The sequence below is a fragment of the Leopardus geoffroyi genome, chromosome C3, assembly GCF_018350155.1.
Source record: "Leopardus geoffroyi isolate Oge1 chromosome C3, O.geoffroyi_Oge1_pat1.0, whole genome shotgun sequence".
NCBI lineage: Eukaryota > Metazoa > Chordata > Mammalia > Carnivora > Felidae > Leopardus > Leopardus geoffroyi.
In genome coordinates, this window is record NC_059338.1 from 89,915,449 (window position 1) to 89,936,788 (window position 21,340).

Consider the following 21,340-nt stretch of genomic DNA (forward strand, 5'->3'; position numbering starts at 1 on the left):
GTTGTGCTACTTGATTCATCGACCAAGAGTTTAAGAGAGTTCCTGCTTCTCTAAACCTTAGTCACCACTTGATACTGAAGGGGAGTGGGATTTGGTACTTCACAGTATGCCTCTCTGGCATAAGGATTATTTTAGTCTGATTACTTAAGAAACTCAGGAGAAACCCTGAAAACCAAAAACCTAGTAAAAGTTTGATAAGAGACATTTATATTTATGCATTTACATTTGTAAGGGAAATTTCCATTTCTCTTTTTTTTTTACCAGGAAGGAAGGGATGCCTCTAAATCTCTAGAAACTTACTTACGAAGAAAGCAGAGACTTGGGTCTGCACATCAGCCTCACCCTCATTTGCTATGCCATTCCTGGTAATAATCCCCACCCCCAACACCTTTTTGTGTCTTTAGCTGAAGAGGACATTGAAAGTGATGGCTTCAGCCACGCTGGGGGGCTCCTCAGCTTTCCTGGGTATCTCCCATGTATTCAAGAGATATATGTCTTATTAAACTCTTGACTGTTTTTCTCCTGTTCGTCTGTCTTTTTATAACACGGGTATCTTAGCCAAGAACCCAGAAGGGTAGAGGGAAAATTATTTTTCCTCTCCTATAATATTGTCAAACTTTACATTTTGACCAAACTAAGGTAAAAATAATATTTTACTCTTATTTGAATTTTCACTTCCCTTGAAACTACTGTCACAGAACATCTTTTCATAACATTTGTCCATTTGCATTTTATCTCAGTGCGACTCCCTATTTATATTCTTTACCTATTATATATACTCTAATGGGCTGAGTGTCTTCTTCTTTTTATTGTGCAGAAATTTTTCATATATTTGGATACCACACCTTTCACTGTTATGAGATACAAATCTTTTTCCCCAGAGTGGCAGACTGTTGATTGGCTACCAAAGAATCTTTCCTGACTCCCTTCTCCATTTTATTTCTCCTACTGTAAGGGCTAAAGAAGATAGATTTGCTTGCCCAGCCCCCTTTCTGCACCCAAGAATGGGCACATTAAACACTTTGGGCCAATTTGATGAAGAGGCCACAGGCCTATCGAAAGGAAACTGGGGAGCTGGGACAAGCTTGTGTCCTTGGTGAATTTGTTGAGCAGCCACATTTGCTTTGGGATCATCCACCTCTACAGCTTTTGCTGTGAGAACAATAAATGTCTCAATGTCCCAATGGTTTACACCACTGTGTCAGTCATATCGTATGTTCCTTGCAGCAAGCCCAATGCACCCCAATTAATATACCATTCTGGCACCACTCTTCTTGTCTGCGCATTTTCAATGATTGGTTTTTAACTACAGGTTTTGTTCCAGTGACTCATGGATATTCACACCAAAGGCACCACGTCTAAAAGCCTAGAACCTTTTTATATTTCTTTTCTTTTTTTAAAAATTTTTTAATGTTTATTTATTTTTTGAGAGAGAGAGAGAGATAGAGCACAAGCAGGGGAGGGGCAGAGAGAGAGGGAGACACAGAATCCGAAGCAGGCTCCAGGCTCTGACCTGTCAGCACAGAGCCTGACGTGGGGGTCGAACCCACAAACCATAAGATCATGACCTGAGCTGAAGTCTGGCGCTTAATCAACTGAGCCACCCTGGCGCCCCAAACCTTTTTATATTTCGAACTTACTTGGTACCTTATCCCTAACCTTCATCACTGAGCACATAAGAATTCAACATATTTTTTTGGATGTTAACTTCTATCCTTTTAATAAAAAAGGGTTATTAGTCTAGGCCAAGGAAATGTGGTTCTTTCACCCATGCCTTCTTGTAGCTCTCTTATAGCTTTCCTGGCACAAAACACCATTGTGGAAATTCTTGAATGAGAAAATAATCACAACTATGTTAAATCATTAGATGGGCTTATTGCACATTGTTTGGGATACTATCTCTTGAATAGTTTATAAGTTATATTATAAACTATAAAAGTATAGTTTATTATACTTTAAACATTCAAATATTTCAATAGTTTTTCTCCTAATTTACATCTTTCTCTCCAAGTCAGAACTCAACTTCTGCTGCTTTTTTCTCATTACAAAGTTTGACTCTAAGTCGTATGTAAATATTTTATAACTTGTTCCAGCAGTATCACAGATGAAAAAAATGTGAAAACCCTCCAGCTAAAAAAGCTTATTAATGCCGCTTAAAATAAAATAAACATTATTATAATTAAGAACTGAATGCATAAGCACTAGGAATGAAGAAGAAACAAACAAACAAACAAACAAAAACAGAGAAGCAGACATGTGCACGGAGATCGCCCTGGGGGAGCATGGGGAAAATGGTTCAGGTTTGCTGCAAAGTTTGTATTTTAAAGCTCACACAAAGCACAGAAATGTGAACTAGGGCCAAAGATAAGTGGGGGCAGGGTGGAAAATTAAATGTTCTTTAAAGCTGAGGAACTTGTAAGGCTGCACTGTGAATCAGCTAGGAAAAAAACCCAAAAAACTAGCAGGTGGATGACAAAGATGTTGTTTCCAATTTAGCTATGGGAGGAGTAAGAAACGTTTCTACTAAAGAATATTACACAGAAGCTGATTCTCATACAATCTAGAGACAGAATTCATATTGCCTGTCAGGATCTAACAAAACTCCAATATACACCCCCCACCCCCCAAAAAAATTCACAAAATACATGTGAAAACAAGATAACATGAATAACATCAGCAGAAAAAAAATGGCAGAATCAGAACCACATACAATGCAGATATTGAAATGATCAGATTAAAAAAATAAACTGTATTTAAAATACTGAAAGAAAAAAAATAGTTTTGATGTGTTACAAAAGAAGAAATACTACAGAAATGCCCACAAGGTTTGAAGAAAACATGAATAGACATTTTTCCAAAGAAGACATACAGACGGCTGAAAGACACATGAAAAGATGCTCAACATCACTCATCATCATGGAAATACAAATCAAAACCACAATAAGATACCACCTCACACCTGTCAGAATGGCTAAAATTAACAACTCAGAAAACAAGAGATGTTGGCAGGGAGGCAGAGAAAGGGGAACCCTCTTACATTGTTAGTGGGAACACAAACTGGTGCAGCCATTCTGGAAAACAGTATGGAGGTTCCTCAAAAAGTTAAAAATAGAACTACTCTACAACCCAGCAATTGCACTACTAGATATTTACCCAAAGGATACAAAAATACAGATTCAAAGGAGTACATGCACCACAATGTTTATAGCAGCATTATAAAAATAGCCAAACTATAGAAAGAGCCCAAGTGTCCATCAACTGATGAATAAAGATTATATATATATATATATATATATATATATACACACACACACACACACACACACACACACATATATATATATATATATATATATATATATATATATATATATATATAATACACACACACACACACACACACACAATGGAATATTGCTCAGTCATGAAAAAATGAAATCTTGCCATTTGCAACAATGCTGATAGAGTTAGAGTGTATTATGCTAAGTGAAATAAGTAAGCCAGAAAAGAACAAATACCCTATGATTTCACTCAAATGTGGAATTTAGGAACCAAAACAGATGAACATATGGGACGAGGGGAAAAAGAGGGAAGCAAACCATAAGAGACTCTTAACAATAAAGAACAAACTGGGAATTGACGGAGGGAGGTGGGTGGGGGATGGGCTAAATTGGTGATGAGTGGTAAGGAAGGCACTTGTTGTGATGAGCACTGGGTGTTATATGTAAGTAATGAATCACTAAATTATGCTCCTGAAACAAACAAACAACAACCAAAAAGAAATGCCCAGAAGTTTTGAAAAGGAACCAAACAGAACTTCTAGATATGCTAAATATTACCATCAAGATCAGAAATACAATGGATAGGTTAAATAGCATATTACACATAGCTAAACATAGAGTACACCAGAAGGTAGATTTGAAGAAACTACACAGAATGCATCCTGGAAACACAAGGAGAAATAAGTAAAAAAGGTTAAGAGACATGACAGTAAAATGAGAAGTTACAATGTACTTCTAATTGAGTTTCAGAAAAACATAATAGAGATGACAGGAGAGAGGCAATCTTCAAAGAGATAACAACTAAGAAAACTCCAAATTTAATGAGAACACTGGTATTCAAGCCATGAAGTCATAAATTTTCCAAAATGGCAGAATAATAACATGAAAACCCCACACCAAACATAACTGTGGTGAAACTTCAGATCACTAAAGACAAAGGGATCTTGAAACCAAGATCTTCCTGTTTATTAGTTTGGAAAGTTGTCTGACTGCTTTAATTGAGGTCAATATTAAAAATTTTAAGCAAGACAGGAGGCTTATTATTCTCTTATATTAACATCTGAGCTGATAATGGTTCAGTAGTGTAGAGAAGCCTTACTGTGTAAGACAATGTGGAAGCTTTGTTGCTTTCCTTTTATTGTTCTGCTCTGTTCCAGGACACTGCTTACCAAAGTGAACTCCCTACCACAAGTTCCCACAGTAGTCTGTTGAGAAAGGTAAGCATGGATAAGGAGGGCCCTTCATTTTCATTAGGGTGATTACATACACCTTTCCTCTCGCTACCAGCACTTAGTCATAAGGTCATACCTACTTGAATAGATGCTAGGAAATCAAGTCACTAGCTGAATGGCCATGTACTTAGCTAAAACTCAGGGAATTCTACTATGAAAAAGAAGCCATGGCAATGAATACGGGGTGGGGGGGGTGCAATTAACAATCTCTGTAACGACCAGCAAAACTATCTTTTGATAATATGGGGAATAAAAACATTTTAAGATGAACAAAAAATGAAAATTTACTACCATAGTCTCTCATTAAAGGAATACCCAAGGGGTGTCTTCCAGGAGAAATAAAAATGATACCAGAAGATATTGTAAGCCAAGAAATAGCAAATATGGAGCAAGTCTTACCACATATTAATTTATAACAAATAATAATAAAACGTCTAATTTGTGATGTTAAAAAAGTACTAAAATACCAGATAGCAACAGCACATAAATTATAAAAAGGATGATCCAAGAGAAAAAAATTCCAAGAATATTGTGTTGGTTGAAATAAGGGTAGAAATTATGGTTCATTTTGGACTTTGTCACATTAAATATGTTTGTTAAAATCTCTTGGTTTACTACTGAAAAAACAGCTATAGAGAGAATAATTTCTGAATTAGTGGAGGGGAGAAAAGAATGAGAATAATAACAGAAAGTCAAAAAGTAGATAAAACTTCAACAAACCAAGAAATCCACACATATATCATGTGGGACCAATAGCAAAAATTGCAGTGATAGATGGATATAGGAATATTTGCCCCAAGAGGTTAATAATCAAAAACAATAGAATGGACTAAACTCTAAAAAGAAAGATTGCAAAACCAGATTGAAAACAAAATCCAACCATATGCTATTTAAAGAGAACACATCTCAAACATAAAGACATGGAAAGGCTGAAACTAAGAGGCTGGAGAAAATACCCACCAGGAAAATAACTCAAGCAAGAAATGTTGATATAGCAAGTTGTTCTCAGTTTTTTGCACACTGTAACACAAACTCAAGATATACAATGCAGAATTACAAACAAAATTTGACAGAAGGACACTGAAGTAGAAGACTTTAAACACTTATGTCACTAATTGAAAGATAAAAAATTAATGCAGACAAAGGAGATTCTAACAACACAATTTACAATTTGATTTACTGGGTATTTATATTTAGAATTCTGAACTCCACAATTAGAGCATGCACATTCTTCTAGAGCATGCATGGAACATCTGTAAAACCTGACCAAGGCCACAAGGCAATGTCAAAGAATCAACAAATGTCAAAAAATTGGTACTATGTAGACTATCTCCCATGATAAGGTACAATAAAATTAATCCACCAAGAAAACAGTAAAAAGTGCACATACAATTGGAAATTTAAAAAGGCACTTTTAAGTAAATCATGGCTAAAAGAGGAATAAAAAAAAGACATAAAGGATGATAGCTCACAGAAATCTTAAGTTTCACTACACTGTAATTAAAATGTACAGACAATAAAAAGTCCCATAAACAACAAGAAAGCCATAGACCATGAAATGATATTTGCAAACCATTTCATTAATAAAGATTAGTGTCCAGAATACATAAAATCTCTTAGATACTAATGAGCAAAAAACCTGCATGACAAAACCAAGAAAAAAGTTTATAAACAGGTATTTATATAGAAAGAAATCTGGGGCACCTGGGTGGTTCAGTCAGTTGAGCATCTAACTCTTGATTTCAACTCATGTCATGATCTCACAGTTCGTGGGATTGAGCCCCACGTCTGGCTCTGCACTGAGTATGGAGTCTCCTTGGGACTCTCCCTTTCTCTCGGCTCCTCCCCTGCTGCCCCCCCCTCTCTCTCACAAATAAATAAACAAACAAACAAACATTAAAAAAAAAAAGGAATCCAAATGGCTCAGACACAAATGAACAACTGCCCCATGTCACTAGCAGAGAGGGAAAGTCTTATTTCAAATAACAGCCACACAGGGTTTTACAGTCATCAGATAAGCAAAAGTTCTCATGTTTGGCAACAACAGACAGTGCTGGTGAGATGCTTAAAAGCCAGAACTCTTCTAGATTTTGTGGGAAAAGATATTGGGACAACCATCCTGAAAGGCAATTAGCGGCTTCTTCATGAAGCTGAAGGTACACCATCCCTATTCTCCAACAAATCTGATTCTAAGTGTTATTGTAAGAGCACTCGACTTATGTTTGCAGAGACACACAAAGGATGTTCAGTAGGCAAATACTCCACAGTAGTGGGTCAATAAACTGTAGTTTATATAATGGAACAATGTGCATTACCCTTGATAAAGTTCAAAGACATGCTTTTGGGTTAAGAAAAAAGCAAGCTACACAGTTGAAAATAAATCTGTGTTTCTAATTCCAAGATTAAACTAAAGATCACTCCTTATATTTAAGTTTTATTTTAAGTTTATGTGTTTATTTTGAGAGAGAGAGAGAGAGAGAGAATATGAGCGGGGGAGAGGCAGAGAGAGACAGGGGAAGAGGATCTGACAGCACAGAGCCCAATGCGGGGTTCAAACTCATGAACCTTGAGATCATGACCTGAGCTGAAGACAGACACTTATCCAACTGAGCCACCCAGGCCCCTCATTTGATTTAAATTTTGTAATGCACAGAATACTTACATACACTTTTTCTCATGTATTCCTCATAACATCACAGAAGGGTGCTATTTGATATATGAGGAAATGGAGATTCGCTGTGGTTCAAAGATTTGCCTAGACTTTTCTTAAAAGTTTATTTACTTTGAGGTGGGGGGGGGGGGGGAAGGACAGAGAGAGAGAGAGGGAGAGAGAGAATCCAGACACCAGGCTTGAACACACAACTGTGAGATCATGACCTGAGCTGAAACTAAGAGTCAGACACTTAACCAACTGAGTCCCCCAAGATTTGCCCAGTTTTATGATTTAAACTTAATGCTTTTACCATCACTCCACATTTGCTTCTTTGGGATAAAGAGTCTCCTGTTCCAAAAAAAAAAGGGGGGGGGGGGGACTTGGGTTCCACATCTGCACTTGAAAGAATGTTCTCTGTGCCAAAGGTAAAGGAGAAACTGCTGGGATATATTTCAGATACATTCAGTAGGCTCTCTTCCTTTTTGTTCAGTTCAGGAAATGTGGCGCACAGATGAAGGAAAACCATGGTGGTGGGGCCACACTGAAGTGAACCTTCACGCTGTGAGCCAGTGGTCGGTCTGCGTGATCTCCTGCACGCATCTTGGTGGGGCCGCCTCCTCTGGCAGGCCAGCGTGCAAGGGCTGCTCGGGCATCAGAACATTCCTCCTGCAAGGTCTGGATTTCTTTATTTGCTTGTGATTCTTCTCCCTGCTTCCTTTGTCTTTCTGCCTTGATCCATTAGCTACTTCCTAGCCACAGACCAACTATATCATACTCACCTCAAGGAAACACTGATAACCCCAGTTTAGGCGATTAGACATAAAATGAGCACTTAAACACATTAAATGGAAAAATTCACCATGGCAAATCCGAAGACCCACATAGTGCAATTACATACATTTTATGTTTTACAAAGATGTTTTCTTTGTCTCCCTCCTTCCTTCCTTCTCTTCCCCCCTCACCCTCACCCTGGCCAATCTCCTCTCTCCTTTTTTTTTTCTTCTTTAAAAAAAATTTTTTTTATGTTTTATATTTGAGAGAGAGACAGAGTGCAAGTGGGGGAGGGGTAGAGAGAGAGGGAGACACAGAATCTGAAGCAGGCTCCAGGCCATCTGAACTGTCAGCACAAAGCCCAATGTGGGGCTCAAACTCACAAACCGTGAGATCGTGACTTGAGCCGAAGTCAGACATTTAACCGACTAAGCCACCCACGTGCCCCACTCTCTCTCCTTTTTTGCAGGAAGTTCCCACCAGTGGTGGGGAACTTCATGTTCAGATAGGGTAATTTTCCTGCTGAATTTTCCTCATGGATCAATTGTAATACAGAATGGGCAAAGGGAGGGTATGCAAATCTTAAAGTTACAAGTAGAAGGCCAATCTTTGAAACATTCACACTGAAAATGAACCACAGGAGTTTAAAGGGGAGATTTTGAAATACATAACCATTTGAGAGATAAGTATGCTATAGAGGTTAAAGAGGGTCATCTGTAGGAGTCATGGAGACCTGGATTTGAAGAAAAGATGTGTTCTTTAGGCAAGTTACTTAACATCTCTGTGCTTCAGTTTGCTCACAGAATTAAGTATATGTTTATTAGCACAGTGGCAAACACATATTAGACACACAATAGATAATAGCTATAAATATTGCTAAAGAACATTTAAGTCTAAATTAGGCAAGACTTACTGGTGGGCCTGCTGGTCCCAGAGTCCCTGTATTGACTTCAGAACAGGAGCAGGAATGTGGTAGCTCCGGGCAGGTCTCCTCATCCCTCTGAGAGGAAAAAAAAAAAAAAAAAAAAAAAAACAAAAAACCAAACCATAACTGTTAACAAGACAATACAAATGGCTTTATGGATCAAGGAAAACACTTTGATTTAAGACACTTAAAAAAAAACTTTTAAGTGAACATTGGTGTGGAAAAGCAAAGAATATTCTCTCCTGCTCACAAAATATTTTCCTTAAAGAAAAATGAATGAGTGTCTAGTGAGTCACTGATCATCACCCTTACCAAAGGATGTTGACAAAATGAGCTTGGAGGTGAAGAAAAATGAAATGCAGGCGAAGAAAGAAAGGCAGAAGTGGGTGCAGAAAAAATTCCTGGTTACTATTTCCTTCAGTTTGAGTAGGAGTACTCTATGAACTACAGGTCTTGAAAATTTTCTTTTTTCTATTTCAAAGGATATTTTTTCCTTTCAAAAGGATAAAAAAAAAATGTGTTGGAATAGTCACTCGGAACTGCATCTACACGAAAACACACAAAACAAAGTCAAAACAGTGCTTAAATGTATTGTCAATTCTCCACAGCAACTTTAATTACGACTCACATTCTGTGGTTGAAATTAGGAAACATCATAGCATCAATCTAAAGCTTTGGGACAGGGGCTCATTTTGCTTCTCTAGCACAGTTTTGTTGCCACATGACATTAAAGATAGATTATGAATCTCCGGTTGAACATCTCTGGATGAATTACCAGGGTATGAAGACAGAGTACCTGCTAACAGCTATCGAAAATTTTATGAATATCTCATTTGAAGCACCAGCCAAAAATGAAGTCTGCACTGGGATAAGACACTACAGAACTTCATAGGGTTCACCAGTTCCATTGGATAGAGAGAAAATAAACATCATTATTTAAGACTGGGGAAAAATAAAGCTGGGACTGAATAGAACACAGATGATAATTAAGTGATCAAGTTGAAAATAATCTCAGTAACTAAAATGTTCACAACAGGAACCCAAAAAAGGTTGAGCAGAGGATCTATATATACTGTATATACTTTTCTCTAAATGTTGGACAATAGTCAAAGCTTTCAGCTCATTACAGGAAACCCCCGCTACCACATCCGGCCTGACATGTGGGCAGCTAGAGTGAAATACAAACTTAAGTATCCAGAAAAAGCCCCCTAACAAGGCTGATGCCAGGCCTCTTGTGACCAGAGGCCATAATGGTTTTGCCACTGCTGCTGACTATACATGCCTTCCTACTATGGAATTGGCCTATCTTCAGTGATAGAAATGAAAAGAAAAGCTCTCATCAGGCCTGAGTCCTTCCTAGGAAAAGTGGTGATTGCATTTGGCTAGAGACAGCATAGGATTCTGAGTGTTTCTGCTTCTAATTTCCAATCCATCTGTGCTTAAGCGTGATATCACGGTGTCTCTGATTTAATTCTTCACCAGAGTTTACTTGGAAATTAATTTTGATGAAGAAAGAGCAAGTTAGAGTTAACCCTTTAATTTTTTTAAATGTTTATTTATTTTTGAAGAGAGAGACAGAGTGCAAGGAGGAGGGGACAGATGGAGAGGGAGACACAATCCAAAGCAGGTTCCAGGCTCTGAGCTGTCAGCCCAGAGCCAGACACGAGGCTCAAACCCATGAACTGCGAGATCATGACCTGAGCCAAAGTCCGATGCTCAACCAACTGAGCCACACAGGCACCCCATCAGTTAACTCTTGAACAACATGTGTTTGAACTTACCAAAGTTCAAACACATGGTAAGTGGTCCACTTACCAAACCACTTGGATTGGTTTTTCAATAAATACAATGCAATGCTGTAAATATATTTTCTCTTCCTTGTGATTGTCTTAATAACATCTTTTCTCTAGCTTACTTTACTGTAAGAATATAGTATACAATGCATATAACATACAAAATATGTGTTAATCAACTGTTTCTGTTATCTGTAAGACTAGTAGTAGTTAAGTTTTGGGTAAGTCCAAGGTCATATGCAGACGTTTTCCTGAGTGGGGAGGAGAGCTGATGACTCCAACCCCCACACTGTTGAAGGCCAACTGTATTTCCTTCTCAAACATAGTCACCATGAATGTAATGCTTGCAACAGAGGATGTGATCTGGAGGAAGTAGTTAAAAAGGCAAATCTCTAGACTTCATGAAGGTTACTCCATGCACATTCTCCAAGTTTAATTATTAAGACATGACTATTACCCAACCACTACAGGGTCATCCATTTTGGCTCGCTGTCTTCAAGGATCCTAAAATGTGAATCTGGTCTTATACATACAGGTATAACCCCATGAACCACACTTGCTATTAATAATGTGAAAAACATTTGATTTTCTAGTAGCATCGCATATGTCGAATAGATTATGACTACGATTTCAGAACTGTGTGTCAAGATTCTCTGAGGCACCTTAGCAAACTCACAGGGGCACGGTGAATGTTTTTAAAAACTCAAGAGAAATAGCAATATTCGGCACCCATAGGACTTCATATGAACAACTAGCTGAAGGTAGTTCACAGTCTTAACATTAGATACTGAAATATCTTTTTGATGACGTCAGATACTTGCAAATCTGGGGTTTTGGCAGTTGCTATGATGGAAAGCAAGTACCATGCGAAACATCAATATAAAAAAAGAAGTGAGGGTGGCGACATCCAATCAGATTCTAACACTCTTGATAGGCATGTGCATCCTGTTAGTAAGTAATGTGGTTTTTTAAGAATAAAATGAAAATACCATTTTTTGCTTTCAATTCATGTGTTTTTTGTTTTGTTTTGTTTTGTTTTTTTATGCAGCTACTGAGTTTAGAGCATCAATGTTTAAGATTTTTGGACCTAATTCCTTCATATAGAGATTTGTTAGGCATTTCCTTTGGCTTAGGGGTGCCATGAACAAAATGATTGCAACACTAAAGGTTTCGTGAACCAGGAAATTTGAGAACCTCTGGACTATGTGTAAATTGCACGCCTGGATCTGGGCAGTCCCCATCATGTAAGTCAGTATATCCTGCTGATGTCAGACACGCCTCCTTCTCAATCTCTTCGGCTTTTCATTGTGATCATTACAATGAATTATCTTGTTATGAATGTTATGAAATCACATTTAACTTTCAGAGAAAATTAAATATAATTTTAGAACTTTTCAATAAAGAACAGGCCTACTAATAAAAGAAGAATTCTTACCAGGCCTGGAAGTTCACAGCATTTGTCTTTATTGGCCCATGATGTGGAACAAATAATATCAAACATCTGTAACTGGAACTGCAATTTAAAATGAAATTGTCATTTAATTAAAAATAGACACACTGTGTCTAGAATTATGATTTCATATTCTGCATCACATAATAGAACACTGATATGTTTGTAACGTAACATTACAGTAAATAAATAAGAGTCATTCCAAAATATAAAACTAACTTTGCTCCTCAAGCACACAGTGACTTAAGATTTCATGTATAATTAATCCATCAAAAATTCCCTTATTTATCACAACTTCACCTCTCATTTCTGCCCAAAGAAGCTTAGTACCTCAGTTAAAAGTCGGCCAGTACTGTCTTCATGGTTACAACCAGTGTCTCTGTAATCCTACAACATTCCACATGTTTCTTTCACAGCATATCACCCACCATACAGTATGATTATTTATATTAGCTCCTCCTTATACTGTGAGCTCTTCAAGGAACAGAGAACCACTAATTCATCTTTGCGTCCCCATCATAATATGTGATATGTAGTAGGTATTCACAAAGCCTTGTCAAATGAATTCTGACTTCAATCACTTACGCATACGTTCAACAGATTTTTCTTTAGTGTATAATGCAAACCAGATACTACATCAACCTTTAGAATATGAAAATGAACAAAATCAAAATCTTGCCCTCAAAGATCTTACTGGGAGTGACAAGTAGGCACAGGAATACTGTATACAACATTGTAAATGTCATGACAAATTCACAAATGGAATTGTGAGAATCCGTGCTAAGTCTATTTTTATGTAAGCCATTGATCATGCCATAAATATTTAGTCTTGTTCTACTTATGTATGTTGGTGAAACTCAGTGTTCATTTTGAAATATACAGAAATATCACTATAACATTATTGAGGGCTAACATGAGCTTCATGACCTAATCATTTCTAATATATTTCTTCCCATATTATTTTCAAGTATTAGAAGTGTCACCAATTACAGAGCTGGGAGAAGGGTGAAATCTTTTCATTTTACATCTACAACCTTCCTTGAGGGAGTGGTGTTTTCAGCAAGTTCTATAAACTCTTTTAGTGCCTTATTTTCTCCCAAGGAATACTACTTGTCTCTGTCAGGGGTCCTCTGGATGAGAATGAGAATGCCCGAGAAGACAGTACTCCTGAAATAGGTTGTTAACAATGCATACAGCATCACAGAAGAGCCTGCTCTGACAGTACAGAAAATAAAATCAGGCTTTCTTTTGTAATATGAAAGAACTGTGCTTTGCTGTAAATATCCTTTCCCAAGAGTTTTGCAAGATTAATAAAATAAAGCTTAAATATTGAAAGCACATTCATGAATCAAAGCATCACAGGGTTTTTGTTTGTTTGTTTCTATATAAAACTGTTGAGTTGTTTGAAGAAATATGTGCATGGCTCACTGCTCATTTTTCTCCATATTAAAAAAAATTCCCAATGGGTATGATATCTGAGTCTGTGGAGGGCAACCATACAGCAAAATAATGATCATTTAAAAATTAGGCTTTTCAAATTATGGAAAGAGCCTAAATGTCCATCAACTGATGAATGGATAAAGAAATTGTGGTTCATATACACAATGGAATACTACTTGGCAATGAGAAAGAATGAAATATGGCCTTTTGTAGCAACGTGGATGGAACTGGAGAGTGTGATGCGAAGTGAAATAAGTCATACAGAGAAAGACAGATACCATATGTTTCCACTCTTATGTGGATCCTGAGAAACTTAACAGAAGACCATGGGGGAGGGGACGGAAAAAAAAACAGTTAAGAGAGGGAGGGAGCCAAACCATAAGAGACTCTTAAAAACTGAGAATAAACTGAGGGTTGATGGGGGTTGGGAGGGAAGGGAGGGTGGGTGATGGACATTGAGGAGGGCACCTGTTAGGATGAGCACTGGGTGTTGTATGGAAACCAATTTGACAATAAATTTCACGTTTAAAAAAAATTAGGCTTTTAAGATTTTCAAACCAAGAAAAAATAGGTTTTTAAAATTAAAACATTTTTAAGGAACACAGATGCTGATTTTTATGATTAATAGCAACAAAGAGATTTCAAGGACCATAGACGTGAGGAGGCTATGGAGCTAAACTGCCTGGGTGTAGTCCTTGAATCACTCACAAAGTCATTTTGAATGATGATGTAATGTGTTCAAGTCTCAAGTTCCCTCATCTGTAAAGTTAATGTAATAATAGTAGCTCTTTAATTATAGCTAGACATTAGTGTAATAATAATAATAGCTATAACAATAAAGTGAGTTCCCACCAGCAGTGCAGCCACTTTGGAAAATGATATGGAGGTTCCTCAAAAAATTAAAAATAGAGCTACCTTATGATTCAGCAATTGCACTGCTAGGTATTTATTCAAAGAATACAAAAATTTTGATTTGAAGGGGCACAAGCACCCCATTGTTTATAGCAGTACTGTCAACAATAGCCAAATTATGGAAAGAGCCCAAATTTCCATTGACTAATGAATGGATAAAGTAGATGTGGTGTATAATAAACAATGGAATATTACTCGGCGATCAAAAAGAATGAAATCTTGCCATTTGCAACAACGTGGATGGATCTAGAGTGTATTATGCTAAGCAAAATAAGTCAGTCAGAGAAAGACAAATATCCTAGGATTTCACTCATAAGTGAAATTTAAGAAACAAAACAGATGAACATAAGGGAAGGGAAGAAAAATAATATAAAACAGAGAGGGAGATAAACCATAAGAGACTCTTAAAGACAAAGAACAAACTGGGGTTGCTGGAGGGGTGGTGGGTGGGGGGATTGGCTAAATGGATGATGGGTATTGAAGAGGGCACTTGTTGGGATGAGCACTGGGTGTTATATGTAAGTGATGAATTACTAAATGCTATTCTTGAAATCATCATTACACTGTATGTTCACTAACTTAGATTTAAATAAAATTGAAAAAAAAACAATAACATGAGTTAATGTAGTGAAATATTTATAACAGTGCCTAGAATACAGTCATTATAAATAATACATATTATTTTAATGAAGCATGTACAGCCCTTTCATAACTGAATTATTTAAGGTTTAGGAGCCTATAATACAAAGGCCAAAAGAATGGAATCAAAATGAAAGTGGTATTATCAAGGACAGAAATATAACAGTAGTCTGTTTCCACATTAATCATATCTGTTTAACACTTTGGTTGAGAAAAATCTAAGCAAATAATGACAATAACAGTGGACATTTGCTGAAAACCTACTATGTGCCAGGCACTATCCTAAGGAATTTGCATGTATCTTTTTTTTTATTTTAAATTTTTTTTTATCGTTTATTTTTGAGACACAGAGAGACAGAGCATGAACAGGGGAGGGGCAGAGAGAGAGGGAGACACAGAATCAGAAGCAGGCTCCAGGCTCTGAGCCATCAGCCCAGAGCCCGACGCAGGGCTCGAACTCACGGACCGCAAGATCGTGACCTGGGCTGAAATCGGACGTCTAACCAACTGAGCCACCCAGGCGCCCCTGCATGTATCTTTTAATCCTCAGCTCACCACTGTGAGGTATAATAGCAATGCCAACCCCATTCTGCTGATCAGGACCTGGGAAGAAAGAGCCTAAGAAACGTAAGCACGAGCTGAAAGCAGAGTTCTGGTTGGGATTTGAACAGCACATTTCATTTTCTTGTGCTTCATTTTGCAGTGAAAGGATCTTTGGTCTCATGTTTAAAATGCAGACACCCCAGCCTAACTTTACAATGCTATTTGTCTGGGGCATTTATTAAATGGACCCCATTATGACAGTATTAGATTCAGTTCAGTCTGTTAGTCATTCATCCATTAAGAAATTCCCCATTTCTGAATAGAGCCCACAGTGTAAAAGCTTTTTAGTGAATGGAAAGATGTAAGTAAAAGAAAGAAGGGTCACGAACCCCAGTAAGGACCAGGCTTTCTTGATGTTTTTCAAATAAACATTCACTACCTAATCACCTTTAACAGGATGATGTCTACAAACAAAGCTTTGGCTAACCTTCTGTCCCATTGAGCTATTGGGATCCTTAGGAGTTTATTTTATTTATTCAAGGGGTTGAATGCCTACTAAGTGCTGAATGAAGCCAATACTATCATTTTTGGAATGCTGTGGGCTGTCTTTTCTTTTTCAAGTTTGATGAAGTCAGCAGCCTTTTTTTGTGAGTACAACAAATTTATTCATAATTGTTTTGTATTTGTAATTGCTTGGATTCCTCAGCCTTTATTTAGGGACTTCTTTTCCAAGGCACATTTCTGAAGATTGATTAAAAAAAAAACCCTCTGAATTTTATTCCAAAAGCAATGACATACATATTTGTAGAAATTGTGTAGGGAACAGTACAAACATAATATGTCAAAAGATCTTATATTTGAGTGCCTGAAAATACAAGACAATGCGGTTCAAAATCAATCATACTTTAAGCAACTAACGCAAAAGTCAGCCTCTTTTTGCTTTTGTAACTAACTGAACATTATAAAAAATATATGTGTGAAAAAAGAGAGAAAAGAGACAGGGGTGCATAAGCTCCTACTTTCATTTGTTATAATACCTTCCAGGGGAACGCTTAGTCAATTACAAATGCTCTTTTTTCATTATTGGACATTTTGGTCTGGGTGTAACACAAAAGGCAAGTCATTTGGGGTCAAAAGTTAACACGAAAATGAGAATAAAATATTTCTCATCGGTTGAGTCATTGTGATGTGAATGGGAATGAAAATGTAGCCTGGCTCAACTTTCCACTGATAACCAGATTTTATCCTCTGATTTTTCTCCAGCATTGCATAACTAAGCTTATAACTTGAAGTCAAGCTGTACCTGAAATTATACAAATACTTAGAGAGATTTACACTGCACAGGAATACTAGGGAAAGAGCAACTGAGGGCCTCAGTCATCTTCTGCTTTAAGCTGGTGTTTAACTTTTACAGACTCCATCTCAAAGCTAAGATTTATTAAGCACTGACCCCTTCTCAGCTATTGAGCATGGTTGTCTTACTTGGTCTCAGTCAATTTACTGAATTTAAGGGAAACCATAATGGCACTAATTAAATGAGGAGATGAAAATTAACAGCTGTTGTACCTATTGGTTGTAATTAAAATGTTTAGGTGTAGGCATCCCTTCGGGAGGACATCTTGACTGCATTTACTTTCAGGGTCAGATTTTAAATAATGATGAGTCTTTGAATATGTTGGTGAACAGACAGGGCATAGGCAAGGACCAGACTCCCTCCTATGCTTTAAATTCTATAAGAATCAGTCTGACCCAGTGGTAGAGAGCTTACCAAGGCAGGCAGGTAATCTTGGGCAAGTCACATACAGTCTCATATCTTGCTTTCCTCACTTTTTGAAAGGGGATCCCTCTCTAACTTCTTGAAGTCTCAGTTTCTGAATCTATAAAGTGGGTATAATATAAGGATCTCTTCCTACAGTTAATGGAGGATTAAACAAGATAATCTCAGAAAAGCACACACTGCCTGGTCCATAGTAGGCATGCAATAAATATGAGCTACTATTATTTTAAGGATTAAAATACATAATTCATATGAAAACATGATCATTTTCTTGTAATTTAAAAACACTTGTTTCGGGGTGCCTGGGTGGCTCAGTTAGTTAAGCGTCCATCTTTGGCTCAGGTCATGATCTCACGGTGAGTTCAAGTCCTGCATCAGGCTCTGTGCTGACAGCTCAGAGCCTGGAGCCTGCTTCGGATTCTGTGTCTCCCTCTCTGTCTGCCCCTCCCCCACTCACACTGGGTCTCTCTCTCTCTCTCTTTCAAAAATAAATACACATTAAAAAAATTAAAACACTTGTTTCTATACCATCATTGACTAGTCTACTGTTGATTCCCACAATAAAAGCTTTAACTCAGTAAATTATGTTATAAAAAAACTCCATAACATAACTTGTACTCGTGTTTATTTATATAGCAGAGGACTAAAGAAATGTCAATTGGATAGTTATATGTGTTAGATTTGGAAAGGGGGCAAGAAAGGCACAAAGAACATGATCACATGCCAGGAAGCTGAAAATATTTCTAGGATCATCTGGCAGCATTATAATTTTATCAGGTATCAAAAAAGATAGAAGAAACTTCTTAGGAGAGAGAACAGAAAGGAGAAGCGCAGTTGTTAGGTTTCTTCCCACATGTGTTTTGACAACTTAGTTAAGCCAGCTTCTTAGCTTAGTCCCACTAGGAACTATAAAATCTCACATTACTGAACACAAGCTGTTTTTATTACGAATGTGAGCAATTTTAATACAGTAGTTACTGTATCCCTAAATCCACTCATCTCTCTTCCACTCAACTTCGGTTTAAGAAGAATCTATTTTCTTTAAAGACTGAATATTATAGTTTTCCCATCATCTGGCATTTTTTGAATCACTGCTGAATTTGCTAGCGAATGCTGGCCTATAAACTACTCATCTCTCTTATATGACAATTACTCCACGGGGAGTAATCCAGTACTTGCACATTACATGTTCCCTTTTGCTGAGTACTGGGGTACAGATATCTATCAAAATTATGTTACTAATTTGTGACTTCTAAGTTGAAAGCTGCAGACTGAAACCTCTTTTTGCTTTGCACTGAAACAATGAAGTAATCACCCAAAAGAACAAGTGAGTTTCCGATCACATTCTTGAGATCTAATCTAATATTATCCATTTCAACGTAATCAAATTCTTTAATAAGTGGGCACACTGAAAATCTATTTAGTGATCCTTTGTAGACTTCCAGATTCTAACAAAAGCCACAACTTTTTCCTTGGGAGCCTTACAAAGAACTCTTTAATTATTGACTTCTATAAATTCCCCTTTGTCTGCTACTGGCTGGAAGTTACCACAGAGGGTTCTCTGTTTAATTGCTTTTCTTTCGTGCCCAAAAGTAAAGATTTATTGCCCGTAGATTTAAAACCTACAGGCACGTTTGCTTTCAGAATTAAATTCTTTGATATATAATTGGTCATATACTTGGAGTACAATTATTACAGAAAGCTTAATTTGAAATGTAATTATTGTAATTATAATTATAAAACTGTAAGTGTAAAATACAAATTAGAAGAAGGTAGGATATATATATAACTGGACTACCATCAATGCCACATATGGAATACAATATATACGAAACAACATTTTAAGAAAAGACACGATACAATTCAAATAGATGACATTCTACTTAATGTCTATCAAGTATGTCTTGAGAGCTTACTCCTTTGATCCGAATTTAATAGATACTGTGATGTGGGGTAGAAGGTGGTAGTTGTAAATGAAGACCATGGCATGGTATCTCTTTTAAGGGATTTATACTCTGGCTAGACGGGCAAAATGTATATAAATAGAAGTGCAAGAACATAATAGATGGCTACAAATAATTGAGTGTTAAACAAGCACTAGAGGTTTAGAAAAGGTAAGGTGGAGGAGATAATATTGACATTAATAATAACTACCGCTCTTCATTGAATGGCACTATGTGTCAGGGATTTTATATGCATTATTTCTAAAATGAAAAAAAAATAATAGTACTAAGTGACTTGGGTCCAGAATCTCAAACAGCTAGCATTGTTTCTCTTTCTTAAATTGCAGTCTATTCGTTCACCCATCCAAGCATCTATCTATAGACATCCATTTATCCCCACAAGATATCCTTTGTTTGCTAATTATGGAGACTTATAAATTCTGGAGTGTGCTATCAAAAGGTATCTTCTATGAAGCAGAAGATGGTGTGTTTCTTAATCAGTATGAAATACAAAACATTAAGAGTTGATAATTCCTCAATATAAACATTCTTGTTTTTATTGTAAAAAAACCTGTATTTAGATTTAGCCAGCTGGACTCAGTTTAGATGTTCCCAATTTTGTTGGCAACATTGAAAGCATTATAATCAGGAGTCATTCAAACATATGCCTTCTTCTGTCCATTGGACCTGATGAGGGTGTCGACTTTGGCCAAGACAATGCCATATAGCTTCTTCAGTCTGTTTGATCTGGTGCTTGTTGGCCTTGATGTCCACAATGAACACAAGTGTGTTGTTGACTTTTATTTTCTTGATAGCTGACTTGGTGGTCAGGGGGAACTTGAGGATGGCATATTGGTCAAGCCTGTTTCTCATGGGGCACTCTTTTGAGGATATTTGGGCTGCCTTTGGAGACACAATGTCTTGGACCCTCAGAAGGTTAGGAAGTGTGTGTGTATGTGTGTGGATGTGTTTGTGGATGCCTTTCAGCACTGCTTTCTTGGCCCTCAAAGCTTTTGTTTTGACTTCGGCTTTGGGAGGAGCACGGGGCTTCCTTCTTCACTTTAGGCACTATCCTTGCAAAAGGTTATAATGTAAACATACTTTTTAAAAATTTATTTAGGGGCGCCTGGGTGGCGCAGTCGGTTAAGCGTCCGACTTCAGCCAGGTCACGATCTCGCGGTCCGTGAGTTCGAGCCCCGCGTCGGGCTCTGGGCTGATGGCTCAGAGCCTGGAGCCTGTTTCCGATTCTGTGTCTCCCTCTCTCTCTGCCCCTCCCCCGTTCATGCTCTGTCTCTCTCTGTCCCAAAAATAAATAAACGTTGAAAAAAAAAAAAAAATTTTAAAAATTTATTTACTTAAATTCAAGTTAGTTAACATACAGTGTAGTAATGGTTTCAAGAGTAGAACCCAGTGATTCATCACTTACATATGACACCCAGTGCTCATCCCAACAAGTGCCCTCCTTACTGCCCATCAATATGGAGGTTCCTCAAAAAATTAAAAATAGAATTACCCTATGACCCAACAATTGCACTAATGTAAGCATTCTTAAAAGTCCCTTACCATAACCGAAAATAAGAGAGCCTTCCATAGCTTTCATAGTCTCTCTTTCTGAACATCTAATCCATGCTTCTCCAAAGGAAAGTAGAAACAAAAGTATTTTTAAAGACACATCAACACTAATTGTTAAGCTAATCAGCACACATCTCTCAAGGTCTGAAAGCATTAAGGTTTCCCTATATACACAAAGATTTCCCTTGTATTGTTACAAAGAGAAATGCCACTAAATAGCGAAGTGTCCGGGAGGAAATCACTTGACCACTCTGAAACTGTTTTGAACAGAACTGCTTTGAAGGGTGGGGACACCTGCTCCTCCATGTCCTCTCTCCCCTTCAATTAGCATGAGACTGTTTTAATCTTATTTATTTATTTATTTGACATACTAGAAGATTTCATTTGTATAAAGTGATCTTCAGCTTAG

At 37.2% G+C, this 21,340-nt stretch overlaps 1 protein-coding gene across 5 annotated transcripts in view; it reads right to left on the minus strand.

Moving 5' to 3' along the window:
- The window catches only part of COL14A1 (collagen type XIV alpha 1 chain), a 213,351-nt gene that overhangs the window by 57,587 nt on the left and 134,424 nt on the right, over positions 1 to 21,340 (minus strand). For all 5 annotated transcript variants that reach the window (XM_045453805.1, XM_045453809.1, XM_045453810.1 and 2 more), the window contains exons 35-36: positions 12,091 to 12,168; positions 8,851 to 8,937 (exon numbers count right to left, since the gene is read on the minus strand). In XM_045453805.1, the coding sequence (XP_045309761.1) occupies positions 8,851 to 8,937; positions 12,091 to 12,168 (165 nt within the window). The remainder of the gene's footprint in view (positions 1 to 8,850; positions 8,938 to 12,090; positions 12,169 to 21,340) is intronic.